Source organism: Balaenoptera ricei, chromosome 5 (genome assembly GCF_028023285.1).
Source record: "Balaenoptera ricei isolate mBalRic1 chromosome 5, mBalRic1.hap2, whole genome shotgun sequence".
Lineage (NCBI taxonomy): Eukaryota > Metazoa > Chordata > Mammalia > Artiodactyla > Balaenopteridae > Balaenoptera > Balaenoptera ricei.
Genome location: NC_082643.1, coordinates 44,327,710 through 44,343,710, shown reverse-complemented (window position 1 = coordinate 44,343,710; position 16,001 = coordinate 44,327,710). Strand labels below are relative to the sequence as shown.

Sequence of the window (16,001 nt, the reverse complement as noted above, 5' to 3'; positions counted from 1 at the left end):
CAAATTACTAACCCCAGCCCACACTCAAGGGGAGGGGAATTAGGCTCCACCCCTTGAAAGGAGGAGTACTGAAGAATTTGTGGACATAGTTTAAAATTGACACAGGGCTTCCCTGGTGGCGCAGTGGTTAAGAATCCACCTGCCAGTGCAGGGGACACGGGTTCCATCCCTGGGCCGGGAAGATCCCACATGCCACGGAACAACTAAGCCCGTGCGCCACAACTTCTGAGCCTGCGCTCCAGAGCCCGTGAGCCACAACTACTGAAGCCTGAGTGCCTAGAGCCCGTGTTCCGCAACAAGAGAAGCCGCCGCAATGAGAGGCCCACACACTGCCACGGAGAGTAGCCCCCGCTCACCGCAACTAGAGAAAGACTGCGCACAGCAACAAAGACCCCGTGCAGCCAAAAATAAATTAATTAAAAAAGATTGACACAGGAAAGGAAAGACACATTAAATTTGAGCAGATTCTGTTAAGTGTAGGCTGTGAAGATAGAATGTGCAGGGTGTTTAATAGAATTGTCCACATACAAATTGAAACAGATGAGATCACTTAGATATTGAGCTTTTGGATTTAAATGTATTTTATTTCAGTAAATTTAAAAAAGCACGCGGGCTTTCTCTAGTTGCGGCGAGTGGGGGCTACTTTTCGTTGCGGTCGGTGCGCAGGCTTCTCATTGCGGCGGCTTCTCGTTGCGGAGCACGGGCTCTAGGCGTGCGTGCGCTCAGTAGTTGTGGCTCGCGGGCTTAGTTGCTCCACAGCATGTGGGATCTTCCCGGACCAGGGCTTGAAACTGTGTATCCTGCATTGGCAGGCAGATTCTTCACCACTGCGCCACCAGGGAAGCCCGTGCTTTTGTATTTAAAAAGTCAAAGAACTTTGAAAAATGAAATTAGATCAAGTGAATTAAACTTTAATTAACTGGACTTCATGTTTATGTAAAGCAGTTAAATAATAAATCGGTTTATATAATAAATACTACTGTAGTGTTACTATATTTTCGTGTTAATGGAATTTTAATATGATTGCTGTAGATTTCCGACTGATACCATTCAGCGCTCAAAATGGATCAGGGCTGTTAATCGTATGGACCCCAGAAGCAAAAAGATTTGGATTCCAGGACCAGGTGCTATGCTGTGTTCCAAACACTTTCAAGAAAGTGACTTTGAGTCATATGGCATACGAAGAAAGCTGAAAAAAGGAGCTGTGCCTTCTGTTTCTCTATACAAGGTATTTAAATCTAGGTGTAAACAAAATTAAATTTTACAGAGCCTTTAAAAATCAAGACAGCTCACATTATAGCTAGATTTTACAGAGATAAACACAAAACCAAAAACCTAGGTCTTAAAATAAATCCTATAATACACTTTAAACGCCTAGAAAATTAGTTTTGGGTTTTTTTAAAAATATATGTGTAATATTAGTAATTGTGCTTTGGAGCTTTTTAAAAAATAAAGTGTATATGGGACTTCCCTGGTGGTCCAGTTGTTAAGACTCTGTGCTTCCAATGCAGTGGGCACGGGTTCCATCCCTGGTTGGGTAACTAAGATTCTGCATGCCATGTGGTGCAGCCAAAAAAATAAATAAATGAAATGTATAAATGCAAACCATATGTCTAGATATACATAAACGTTACTAAACTGATCACAAAAGTCAACTAGTAGATATAAACAGCTTTAGAATGCAGGCTTTTGTGTAAGTATGAGACAGTTTTCACAATACTTTGAAATTATCTACCCCCTCCTTTTTTTTGGCTCTCCCCAAAAATGTTATTGATCTTGACCAAAAACATACCTAATTATTAACATTGATGTAGAAAGAGGTATACGGAAAATAGAAGACTTTCTATAAGTCAGTCATCAGTATTGGTGTTACAGTCTTATGTTTCTTTTGATTGCTTTTATTTTATCCCAGTCACCAGTATTGGTGTTACATTCTTATGTTTCTTTTGATTATTTTTATTTTATCCTTTTACTCCTTAGCCACATGCTCATATGTGACTCAATCACTGTCTGCAGTCTGCAAATAGTCATCCAACTGTTCTATCCTTGCTCTACCCTCACCTTCCTCTTATTCATTGGAGTCTCCTTCTTTTGGTATTGTTTTATCTTATTCCCTCTTTCAGAAGAATATGGTTGGTGTCAAATCCAAACTCATAAGTTCGAAGCGCTTTCTATTAATTGATTTGTGCATCTCTAACTGCCCTGAATTCTCTTTTTGAACCACATGTACTTACCCACTGTATATATGATAAATTGACTTGCTTTTATGCTTTCATTTAAAATCAATAATAGTTACAATTTATTGGGACCTACAATGGTCCAGGCATTGCACTAGGCGATTTACATAAATTATCTTATTGTATCCTCAAAACAACTCTGTATTATTATCCACATTTTATAAGTGAGAAGATAAAGGATTATAGACGTTAAGTCACAGCTAACAAGTGAGGGGAGCCAGGAGTCTTAATTCCAAAGCCCATGCTCTGTCCTGTGCCTTCCTGTCCCCTCCATTAAACCATGTTATTACTCCTTCAAAGAACAACTCAAAACTCCTGTGAAACCTTCCCAAATTACCACCACCTTTCTCTAGTTACTTTAATCATTTCAGAAACTTTCAGCATCATGTTACTACTTCTGTATAAAAGCCAAAACAAAAACAAAAACCAAAAAAAGCAAAACTTGTATACGTTGTCCCAGAGATCATATATTTTAAAAAGTCAGAGATTATGACCTTTTCCTTCATAACTAACACTCCACAGCAACCAGGTGAGTGCTTTGTATTCAGTGGTATTTTTATAGATAATCATTGTGTGATAATTTCTAACATAAACTTCACTTTCTATTTGTGTCATAGGTTCTCCAAGGTGTACACCTTAAAGGTAAAGCAAGACAGAAAATCCTAAAACAGCCACTTCCCGATAATTCTCAAGAGGTTGCTACTGAGGACCATAACTACAGTTTAAAGAGACCTCTCACAGTAGGAGCGGAGAAGCTGGCTGAGGTGCAACAGATGCTACAGGTGTCCAAAAAAAGACTTGCTTCTGCAAAAAACTACAGGATGATCAAGAAGAGAAAGGGCTTACGATTAATTGATGCACTTGTAGAAGAGAAGCTCCTTTCAGAGGAAACAGAGTGTCTGCTACGAGCACAATTTTCCGGTATCTTCCCTAGTGACCTGTAATATTTACAATGTAGCTCTTAATTTTTCTGAAATATCATTACATATTTATTTTGTGTTGCCAATGGAAATACGCTTTTAGCTGAGAAGTGAAAAGTCTCTAGCATAAGCAAGAAGAATGAAAAATAATCACCAAAATCCTTTTATGATTTTATAATTTTAAAAGTAATATGTTTATTACAGGAGAAGCAAAGAAATGTATAAATAATAAAAATAACACATAATCCTACTACCCAGAAATGAGATCATATGGTTTATACCATATATTGTACTTTTCACTTTTTAAAAAAAATTTTTTTAATTTTTTTAAAATTTATTTATTTATTTATTTATTTATTTTTGGCTGCCTCGGGTCTTAGTTGCGGCACATGGGCTCTTTGTTGCGGCACCCAGGCTTCTCTAGTTGTGGCATGCGGGCTCTCTAATTGTGGTGCATGGGCTTAGTTGCCCTGTGGCATGTGGGATCTTAGTTCCCCAACCAGGGATCAAACCGGCATCCCCTGCATTGAAGGATGGATTCTTAACCACTGGACCACCAGGGAAGTCCCTACTTTTCACTTTTTATAATCACACACTTGTCACTGCAAATTCCTTATAAACAATTTTAACTGCTAGATAAGTTATCACTAAAGTCTTTTTTTGCAGTGAGTTGAACTAGATAATTTGCAAAATCCCTTTGAGTTTGAAGATTGTGTTGTCTTCAAATTTTTTTCTAAAATACTCTATAGAGTATATATATGTTCATTGAAAGACTACCTAGTCTTCTTTGTGAACCAGGATATTTGAAGAGGGGCAAAATAAGAATTGCCAACTTACTCTTTGATGAAAGCAGCAGGGATTTTGGATTTGCATTCTGGTAAAAGAAGCATGTCCTTTTCTAGAAAAGAGTAGTTATCTCCAGTGGAAGAGAGTATTTTGTGTTTTTCCAAGAGGGGAATATAGTTTATAAATAGGGGTCTGCACCAGGAACAGATGATTTTTTTTTCTCTCAATAGTAGGGAAGATTGTTCATTCTGAATAGTTCCCTATCCCCCAAAATATTTCTTGTGTCTAATTTTCACTCAGATAAATGATAACCAGGGAACAAACTAAAATTAATAAATGTCCTCATAATCCAGAGACTTAATTTATCCATTTATTTCATTTTCTTCCTTGTTCCTCTAAAAATCTCCACTCAGGCTGCCGGTGAATAGTAAAACGTAATGACTCAAGTTGACACATTTTTCGTCCCTCTTTCTAGTGAAATGATCCAAGATGAACAGGATAAATTGGTTAACGGTCTCTAAGATTGGATAGTAACCTCTGAACAAACTCAGTTAAAATGTAACTGGTGCTTCCCTGGTGGCGCAGTGGTTGAGAATCTGCCTGCCAATGCAGGGGACACGGGTTCGAGCCCTGGTCTGGGAAGATCCCACATGCCACGGAGCAACTGGGCCCGTGAGCCACAACTACTGAGCCTGCGCGTCTGGAGCCTGTGCTCCACAACAAGAGAGGCCGCGATAGTGAGAGGCCCGCGCACCGCGGTGAAGAGTGGCCCCCGCTTGCCACAACTAGAGAAAGTCCTTGCATAGAAATGAAGACCCAACACAGTCAAAAATAAATAAATAAATTTATTAAAAAAAAAAAATGTAACTGTATTTGAATTTTGGTGCTTAGCATATTTTATATCCAAATGCTATGATCTATGCCTGAAAATGTTACTGTACACATTTTTCATCACAAAGAATAAATTTATTTTAACAGATTTTAAGTGGGAGTTGTATAACTGGAGAGAAACAGCCGAGTACTCCACAGAAATGAAGCAATTTGCGTGTACACTCTACTTGTGCAGTAGCAAAGTCTATGATTATGTAAGAAAGATTCTTAAACTGCCTCATTCTTCTATCCTCAGAACGTAAGTGAATTACTTTCTAGATATTAAATAAAATAAACATTTTGTTCTTTCACTGTAGTTTATACATTAATGCTGTTAGCATTCGTACTCTCCTTTTGTCCACTTTCTCTTTTTAAAAACTTCTAGGTGGTATTTACATATTATCACAGTCGATATTTCACCCACAGAATGAAGACATATAGGCTGACAAATTTTTTTGCATCTTTCAGATGGTAGAGACACTCTGGGTGGTAAAATCTAAATCTTGAAATATTGGAATTTCTCAGACACTTCAGTAGTTTTAATATGTGTCTAATCTAGAAAATCGAGAACAATTGATTGGTATCTAGATTGATACCATTGGTTTGAGGCAAAGATCAAAAATCTGAATTTTTCGTAAGCAGTGTAGTTGGTGCCAATGCAGGCTGTCCAGAAACCAGATTATGAAAAATAATTTTTTAGAATTTGTGGTCAAAATACATAGCCATGTTTATATTCTCTTAGTGGGAAGCAAATAACACAGTGACTTTATAGTAATGCCTTATAAATTTAATACTCAATTTTTACTGTTTTTTTCATCACGGGTTTTACAGATTCTTTTATTTTTATTTATTTACTTATTTGACTTAAATGACAGAAATGTATTGCCTCACAGTTCTGGAAGTTAGAAGTCCAAAATCAAGGTGCTGGCAGGGTTAGTTCCTTCTGAGGGCTGTGAAGTAAGGGTCTGTTCCATGCCTCTCTCCTTGGCTTGTAGATGGTAGTCTTCTCCCTGTGTTTCTTCACATAGTCTTCCATTATCCATGTATGTTTCTGTGTCCAAATTTCCTCTTTTTATGAGGACACAAGTCATGTTGGATTAGGGTGTGCCCTAATGACCTCATTTTAACTCGATTACCTCTGTAAAGACCCTATCTCCAAATAAGATCACACTCTGAGGTACTGGAGGTTAGGACTATGATATATCTTTTTTGAGGGACACGGGTCAACCCATACCAGTCACTTTCCAGCTGCCCAAGCCTCCCGTTACCCGGAGACTTCTTCCTGTGGCTCACTGAGCTTCTGTGACGTGATGTGGCTGCTGCTGAACTCTGCGGCTCATCTCCTGCCTCTCTCCCTGCCCTCTTAGAGTCCATGTTCCTAGTGTAAGGCGTTTCTTGCTGCTTCCTTACCTTGGAGACTTACTAAGTCCATCTGCCTGAAATGCCCATTCTCCCTGTTAGTCCAGGAGATGGGTCCTCACCCTTCAGGCTCAGATTAGATATCACATCCTTTCTGAAGCCCGGCCTGCCATTCTTCCGATTCTGGACTAGGTGCCCTCTTGCGCACACAATGTGGAACTGAATCTTAGTACTTAACACTGTCTTCCCCACTAGACTGTGAGCTGCCCAAGTATGAGGTCTGTGTCTGGTTCTTTGTTACACCTCCTGCCCTGGAGGGGTGCCTGGAACACAATGGTCTCTTGATAAGTATTTGTGGAATGAAAGAATGCCTGGATGGTTGTTGAGGATTTTGAACAGATGTAAGGAAGAATTGCAGTGGACCTCAAATCTAAAGAGCAACACTTCATTTAATCCACTGCTATCGGGGCAGAGGCCGCGCAGGAACGGCAGGAGACTTCTCTCCTGGAAGGTGCTTGTTGGTTTCTTATCGCTTCAACTTTAAAACAGACTCACAGGGGCTCTGAGCTGGAGAAACTCTTAGAGATCATGTAGTCCAACCCCCTCATCTTAAAGAAGGGGGAAACTGAGGTTAGGTGGGAGGAAGGACCTTGATTATTATGAGGGGTTTTTTTTCCCACTTGGGGGGAAACCTCTTCTTTTTTTTTTTTAATTTTTATTTATTTATTTATTTATTTATTTATTTATTTTTGGCTGTGTTGGGTCTTCGTTTCTGTGCGAAGGCTTTCTCTAGTTGCGGTGAGCGGGGGCCACTCTTCATCGCGGTGCGCGGGCCTCTCACTGTCGCGGCCTCTCTTGTTGCGGAGCACAGGCTCCAGACGCGCAGGCTCAGCAATTGTGGCTCACGGGCCCAGTTGCTCCGCGGCATGTGGGATCTTCCCAGACCAGGGCTCAAACCCATGTCCCCAGCATTGGCAGGCAGATTCTCAACCACTGCGCCACCAGGGAAGCCCTCTTCTTTTAAATTGAGATGTAATTGACACATAACATTATGTTAGTTTCAGGTATACAGTGTAATTGTGTGTTTGATATTTGCATTCGATATTTGTATATATTGCAAAATGACCACCAAGATAAGTCTAGTTAATATCCATCACACACAGTTACAAATTTTTTGTGTCTGTGATGAGAACTTTTAAGATCTACTCTCCTAGCAACGTTCAGATATAGGTACAGTATTATCAACTATAGTCACCATGATGTACATCACATGCCCGTTAAAAAAAAATGAGTGAGAATTTTCCTCCACACATACTATTAACATAATACTACTACTAACAAATTTAGAAATGAGAGAAAAAGGAGGAAAATTCATTAATTGTTCCTCTAGGTTATATTTAAACAATTACTATTAACATAGGGAATTTTCTTCCAGTCTTTTTTCTGTGCTTAGATTTACTAGTTTTTTATATAGTTATGATCTTGAATAGCTGCAGAATATCAGGCAGTCGTACCCTACTTAAGTTTGGTATTCTCCAACTATTGGACATTTATATTGTTTTTATTTTTTGGTTGTAACTGCTATTTTGTATATTGAGATGAACATTTGTGTATAGGCTGATTCACTCTCTTCCATATGTGATTTTATCATTTAGGCCAGATATTACACTTATTTATAAATGTCTACTTTCTGGTAAGCAGGAGACATTTTTATAGACACTATGTTGCTATCACTTCCACACGTTTTTTAGTCAAGTCCTCTCCTTTGCACTGGTTTAAAGCATTAGTTACTGATTTTATGCTATGGTTTATGTGAGACATTCCATACGACTTCTCATCTCCCCCCGCCCCCCGCCCCCCATGGTTTTCTTCATTTCTATAGTTCTGCATCAACTCCTGAATTAAGTCTTCTCTGGTAATTCCAGCTCACACTGATCTTTTTTCTCTTCACGTCATTTTTCATTTTGTAACCTTTGCCGTGTCATTATTTCGATTTACAATTTTAGTACTCAAAGGGTTGCTTATTTCTTTGGATGCTTCATCTGAAACTAAGTTACCTTGTTTAATGTGATAGTAGTAATACATGCTTAGTATAAAACATTGAAACAATATGTAAGTATATAAATACCAGAAAGTGAAAAATATTTATAATACTTCCATTCCCCTAATCCCACAAAATAACCACTGTTAGCAGTTCGGTATGTATTCTCCCAGACTTTAAATAAAAAACTATCCATCACCCAAATTTTGTTTTAATGGCCATCTATTATTCCAATATATTAGAAATACCTAGATTTTATACTGAGAAATCTGAATGGTCAAAAATTTTTATTTGATTACATTTCCCTTCATTTCCCCCATTTATATCTATTTTCAACACATCTGTGCTTAAGTATTAGATCTCTAATCATATTGAATATTCATTTATTCAGTAAACATTTATTGATCAGGAGCAGCCAGTGAGACAGGAGGAAAACCAGGAGATTGTGATGGCCTAGAAGCCAAGTGTAGAAAGTATTTCAAGGAGATAGTATTGCACTGTGTCAAATGCTGCTGGAGATCAAGTAAGATGAGAACAGTCAATTGACCATTGGATTTTGCAAGATGGAGACGTCAGTGATGACCTTGATAAAAGCAGTTGCAGTGCAGGGATGGAGAGATAAGCCTGGCTGAAGTGGAATCAAGAGATACTGGAAGGCAAAGAAGCAGAGACAGTGATTATGGACTCTCAGGGAGTTTTGCTATGAAAGAAGAAGAGAACTGTGTCCATAAGTGGAAGGAACATAAACGGAGGGGAGGATATTTGATGAGATAGCAGATGCTGCACCTTGTTTGCCTGCTCATGGGAGTGATCTAGTGCAGATAAAATCAGTGATGCACAACAGAAAGGATAACTGCAGGAGGGCAACATCCAACGCTGCTGTGGAGGGAGGTCTGGCCTTAATTAGGAGCAGGGACAAATCATGCGTCAAAACAGGAAAAAGAGATACAGATGCAGCAGGTTAACAGATTTGGTGGTAAGAAAATGAGTTTTTATCAAATTGCTTCTATTTTCTCAGTGACATAAAGTTAATAGCTAAGAGTTGGGGAAGGAAGCATTAGAAGTTTGGGAGAAAGGAGAAAATATGAATAGTTGTTTTTCCCCTCCATGATAATGGAGAAACAGTTGTATGGATGACAGACCAAGCCAGACTTAACATTTTAAAAAACCCTTGATTCAGTTAGATAGGTACCTCACTCACTCATTTCTAACCACTATTTCTTCAGTTCTTAGCAACTATCAGTCACCTCTCTAATTTTCTCTGTACTGATGTTGGATCCTTTTTCAATTCTCCCTTGAATTCTTTATGTCCAGAACCTTCCCACAGCTGTGCTTCTTATAATTCCAGAGCTTTGGGTCTTTAAGGTAGTTTGTTTTCACAACTCCTTTGAAATAATGTCATAGCACCCTCAGCTTTCCTAATTATAATAGTGGTACATTTAGTATGATCTTAGTAGATCTTTTCTGTTTCTAATTTAATTTTCTATTTTGGTATTCATTGCAGTTTAGTAAATTAGCTCCCTGTATAGGTGAGTTGATGTGAGAGCTTCAGAAATAACCAAGACAGTGGGAGGAGCTAATAGTCTTAAAGAAGAACGCCCAGCTCAGCATTATGGCTCTTTAGCACAATATTTTTCCTAAGCAGAGCTTTAAGCTACCCAAGTGACTCCCTATAATTATTCCATAACTAAGCTAATGTTTAATTTAAAATATGTTGATGAGTATGTCAATTATAATTGGTATAAACTTTCTGAAGGACAATTTGGGAATGTGGATTATATTTAAATTGACTCACTCAATTATGTGCACCTGCAGCCCAAAACTTCTTTAAAAGTTGAGTTCATTTATTCTAGTACATGCATAAGTAAATTTACCTCCGCATCCTACTCCTAGGAATTGCATAAATGACATAGATATGTATAAGTGTATGTGTGCCCACAAACACACATCGTGGTGCTCTTTGTATTGTTTAAAAAATAGAAACAACCTGAGTGTCCTTCAATACAGGTTGGTTCAATTATTTATGCTTTAGTTTTACTGTGTGTACACTTAAAATATTGCTGTAGGTCAGTAGTTAAGAACATGCAAAAGCATGTCTATAACATTACTATAGTAAAGAAAAATAGGTTCAGTATAATTTTTGAAAATTATATCTAGTTATGTATACATAAAGAGATCTAGTTATGTATACATAAAGAGATCTGGAAGAATGTCCCTGAAATATTAAGTGATTTTTAAAAAATACCTATTTATTTATTTATTTTTATTGGAGTGTAGTTGATTTACAATGCTATATTGTTTCAGGTGTACAGGAAGGTGATTTATGTATACATATATGTATTCTTTTGGGGATTCTTTTCCATTATCGGTTATTACAAGATATTGAATATAGTTCCTATGCTATACAATAGGCCCTTGTTGTTTCTCTATTTTATATATGGTGGTGTGTATCTGCTAATCCCAAATTCCTAATTTATCCCTCTAGGCTCCCCCCCCGCCCCGTGCCACCCCCTTTGGTAATGCGTTTGTTTTCTATGTCTGTGAGTCTATTTTTGTTTTGTAAATAAGTTATGTATTAACAGTCATTTTTACTTTTTTGCACTTGGATGTGTCATTTTATACAATCAGAAAAAGTTTTGTTTCATTTTGAGTGGGGGGAAAAAGTTGGTTTGAGAGAGAAATCAGTCACTTCCCTACAACACTAAAAACTTGGTTTGAGTATTTCTACTCTCAGTTTTAAAAACTTAAAAAAAAAATCAACAAGTCCACATATTTTTCTGCCTGAGAAACATCATTCTAGTAGTTGTGGACATTAAGATACCATTTAAATTTTCATTTAAAAAGCAAGCTCACCAGAACATAAGCTTTTTTTAACCTATTTAAACTAGAACTTTTTTACCTAGAAGCATTAAGTAGTTTCATTAGATACTTACTGCACATGTAACACATTTAGCATCTTTAGTGTTCATTTGAGAATCCTACTGCAAAAGAATAAATTTTAAACAACTGATTAAAATTTGGTGACACACTTGAAAAGGCTTTTCAACATACTAGTGGGCTGTAGCACCCTGGTGGAGAGCCACTATTCTGTTTTCTCATTGTCTTATTATTTTGCCCTATTTTTAAATATAAACAACTGATTAATACTTTTGTCTCCTAAATAGTCAGAGTATGTCTTTTGCATTCTGTAACTGTGTTTTTCAAATCTGTTAGTGCATCTTGAAATCAATTTAGTGGGTCATAAGTGGCATTAAATTTTGTATATACATTTATATGCACACATGTATTTGTACCTGGCATATAGTAAGGGTAAATTCTGTTCATGAAACTTCTTGGTTGCAGCAAAATATTTGGAAAGCCCTGTCCTGAAATACGTCTGGAAGTACATTAAAATTTCAATTAAATAGAGATGGCTGTCCAGGAAGAAACCTTGGCAGCCTGGAATATAGCCCCCAAATCAGAAATTCAACCTAAAAAAAAAAAAAGTCATTTGAGTTATAAAAGTAAACTTCAGTGAAGATGAACACTTCAGTCTACCTCAGAATGCATTTAGTCTTATTTTAGACAATTATTAAACCTAGCTACTTCCTTTCCTGATCTATAACAAATTAGAAAGTGTAAATTAGAACTGAGTGAAAAGAATTCTGTTAGTGACAGACGCTAACAGAAATAGGAAAGAATAATCAGCAGTTTGGGAAGGTCAAAGAAATACTATGAAAGAACTCCTAAGATAAAGATAATAGTGTAGGTACTTTGGATAGGAGCAAACAGATGCAGACACTCTATTGCCCCAAAGGGCATAATTCGAAGAGCAGTGAGGAAAAGCCCCGAACAAGGGCCTCAGGAGAGCTGGTTTTCACATTTGTGCGTGACTAGCAGCACAGTGTGGGCCAGGCAACTTAACCTCTCCCTCTTCCTCCCAGTTTCCTAATCTATAAAATGGGGTAGATGTACTAGCTGTTCTCACTTTCCTTCCCCCTCAACAGTTTTCTCATCTCAGTGAATGTACAGGTAAGACTGGTTTATGATCTAAATTACAAACACATCAATGAGAACAAACTGGGTAATTGATTTTTATTAAGAAGTGAGTAAGAAGTTAAAAATTTTGTGGTACGTTTGCATCTTCAATTGCTATTCTGTGTTTCTAAGTTTCTCTATTATCTTACTATTTTATCATAACTGTGAATATATGCTTGAAACGTTGGTAGAATTTGGCTACTATACTTGGCTTTATTTCAGCAGGGATTTGAGGCTACTTTAGTAGAAAAGGCCATTTAAGGCATTTTCCCTTTTTTAATTTCTTCGTTTGTGTTTTATGTTTTTCATTTTTTACATTTTCTAGATGGCTGTCCAAATGCAAACCCGGTCCAGGTTTCAGCAGCAACGTTTTTTCTTTCCTTCAACGAAAAGTAGAGAATGGAGACCAGCTATATCAATATTGTTCACTGATAATAACAGGTGTATCTCTCAAGCAGCAACTTCAGTGGGACCCCAGCAGTCACCATTTGCTAGGGTTTATGGACTTTGGTCTTGGCAAACTTGATGCTGATGAAACGCCACTTGCCTCAGAAACCGTTTTGCTCATGGCAGTGGGTATTTCTGGTCACTGGAGGACACCTCTTGGTTATTTTTTTGTAAACAGGGCGTCTGGGTATTTGCAAGCCCAGCTGCTTCGTCTGACGATTGGCAAACTGAGTGACATAGGGATCACAGTTCTAGCTGTCACGTCTGATGCTACAGCTCACAGTGTTCAGATGGCAAAAGCACTGGGGATACATCTTGACGGAGACAACATGAAGTGTACATTTCAGCATCCTTCGTCTTCTAGTCAACAGATTGCGTACTTCTTTGATTCTTGCCACTTGCTTAGATTAATCAGAAATGCATTTCAGAATTTTCAGAGCATTCGGTTCATTAATGGCACAGCACAGTGGCAGCACGTTGTGGAGTTAGCAGCACTAGAGGAACAGGAATTGTCAAATATGGAGAGAGTCCCAAGAAAACTTGCAAATTTGAAGAACCACATACTGAAAATGAATTGTGCCGCCCAACTCTTCAGTGAGAGCGTGGCCAGCGCGTTAGAATGTTTACTGTCACTAGGCCTGCCTCCTTTTCAAAACTGTATTGGTACCGTCCAGTTCTTACGCTTAATTAACAATCTGTTTGACATTTTTAATAGTAGGAACTATTATGGAAAGGGACTGAAAGGACCTCTCTTACCCGAAACTTTTAATAAAATCAACCATGTGTTAATTGAAGCCAAGACTATTTTTGTTACGTTATCTGACACTAGCAATAATCAAATAATTAAAGGTAAGCGAAAACTGGGATTCCTGGGATTTTTGCTTAATGCTGAGAGCTTAAAATGGCTCTACCAAAATTATGTTTCCCCCAAAGTCATGCCTTTTCCATATCTTCTGACTTACAAATTCAGTCAAGATCATCTGGAATTATTTCTAAAGATGCTTAGAAAGGTATTGGTAACCAGTTCTAACCCTACCTGCATGGCATTCCAGAAAGCTTACCATAATTTGGAGACCAGATACAGATTACAAGATGAGGTTTTTCTAAGTGAAGTAAGCATCCTTGACATTTCAGTTGCTCGAAGGACGGACTTGGCCCTTTGGGCAGTTCAGCGTCAGTACGGTATCAGCGTTATAAAGACTCTTTTTCGCAAAGAGGATATTTGCCAAGACTGGTCTGACTGTTCGCTAAGTGAGGCATTACTAGACCTGTCAGATCATAGGCAAAATCTTACCTGTTGTGCTGGTTATATTGCAAATAAGTTATCAGCTCTTTTAACATGTGAGGACTGCATCAGTGCACTATATGCATCAGATCTAAAATCCTCTAAAATTGGATCCCTGTTATGTGTTAAAAAGGAAAATGGCTTGCATTTCCCTTCAGAAGGTTTGTGCCGAGTCATAGATATTTGTGAGCGAGTTGTAAGAACCCATTCAAGAATGGCAGTTTATGAACTACTACTTCCTAAACAGAGGGAATTTTATCTTCAGCAAAAAATATTACATGAGCTTTCCGGGCATATTTATCTTTTTGTAGATTTAGATAAGCATCTCTTTGATGGAGAAGTGTGTGCCATCAATCACTTTGTAAAGTTACTAAAGGACATAATAATCTGTTTCTTAAAGATCAGAGCTAAAGGTGTAACTCAGTACCCTCTAAAACACCATTCAGAAAGAACTGAAACGAAAACTTTGTCAAGGAAACACTGGTCATCTTTACAGAATTACAAATGTTCAAGTTTTGCTAATACCAATAAATACAGGCATTTGCTAAGGAATGATGGCTATCTGTTCAAATGAAGGACCTAAAATATATTAAAATTTTTATTAAAAATAATTGGTCAACATTTACTTTAAAATTCAACTTACTATATTTTACAAATTGACCATTCTGCAGAGTGGACAAGTTTGTGGTTCTGACTTAGGAATTTCTATCATGCATATTATCACATCTGCTCGGACTTTGGTGGGGCTTGCAAGCATTTCAGAGTTACCCAAAATGTAGAAAGCAGTAAGTAAGTCAGTAGGAACAGACTAGCCAACAGGTGCTGTCTTCGAATTTACTGTTATACGACTGAGTAATTTGACTGGACATACTTCGAAAACAAGGGAGAATAATGACGAGGAGTCACCAAAACATTGACCCTTTTTATAAAGACTACATTCCCTAAAAGAGCTTTGGTTTACAGCTCTTAAGAATGTTAACACTAAAAAAAAAATGAAAAAAAAAGAAAATAGAATGCCTATCAAACCTTGAATATAATCTTTACTTACACATGAAAATTAAGATATGATTTGAAAATTAGGCTAAATTAAACATCAAACACCACAAAAATCCTTTTGCTGGGGTACCCTAAAATAGAAATAATTATGCCTTATCAGGCAGAAGGTAAACACGAGCCATGAGATGATTCCTTGTGCTGCAACCAAGCTGGGAAATGTTGTCTGGGGAATACATAGGAGATGTAATTTTCACAGTCCATTGTCTCTGGACTTCAAAATACTACTTTGGAGTAATAAAATAGAGTGGATACTTAACTTGACTCCTGTCGGAGGAGGCCAGTGCTCACCAGAGAATGAAAAGAAGCCCTTATTTCAACTTCTCTTTCTGAAGAGGAAAATAATGAAACATATTTTCAGCGTTGAATAATGGCATTTCATAGCATGTGATGAATAAATTGGAAAAAGATGGTCCGTTGAGTCAATGAGAGTGAAAAAATTTGTCTTAATTACATGATGAGTTTTTTTCAGAAATTTAGCTTAAATAATCTGAAGATGGAAGCGTACTAAGAACAATGTTCTCCATTCTCTCATACCCAGATCTGAAACGATAAATAGAAAAACATTTGTTTCACAAATGGGAGTATTTTAATGGAAAAAGAAGAAACAAGCACATTATTCACCTGTGTATGTAAAATATCTACTCTTATTGTCACTGAGTGAATGTTCACAAAGTACAGTTAATATGAAAACTTAAAGTTGTAAAAGATTAATGAGTAGGTGAAAGTTGAGTTTTATTAGTTGAAATTCCCCTTAGTGTATTTTGATATATTTCTGCTGGTTCTACCTCAAACAAAGGCTTCAATTCTGAAATGTAACCAGAGTTGTACTGTACTACATTTTATAAGGGACTATCGCTGAGAAGTCTAAATACTGTGGTTTTTGTTTCGTTTGCAATAGAATGAGTTTCGATGCACCGGGATAAATCTTATTTAAAGGAAGCCTGTTTATAGATCACCACCTTTATCTTATTGCTTATATAAAT

General features: G+C 37.4%; 1 protein-coding gene across 3 annotated transcripts in view; it reads left to right on the top strand.

Moving 5' to 3' along the window:
* Positions 1 to 16,001, top strand: part of THAP9 (THAP domain containing 9) — a 21,889-nt gene extending 5,888 nt beyond the window's left edge. For all 3 annotated transcript variants that reach the window (XM_059922741.1, XM_059922742.1, XM_059922743.1), the window contains 4 exons: positions 1,033 to 1,228; positions 2,855 to 3,158; positions 4,922 to 5,072; positions 12,556 to 16,001. In XM_059922741.1, the coding sequence (XP_059778724.1) occupies positions 1,033 to 1,228; positions 2,855 to 3,158; positions 4,922 to 5,072; positions 12,556 to 14,536 (2,632 nt within the window). In that variant the 3' untranslated portion in view covers positions 14,537 to 16,001. The remainder of the gene's footprint in view (positions 1 to 1,032; positions 1,229 to 2,854; positions 3,159 to 4,921; positions 5,073 to 12,555) is intronic.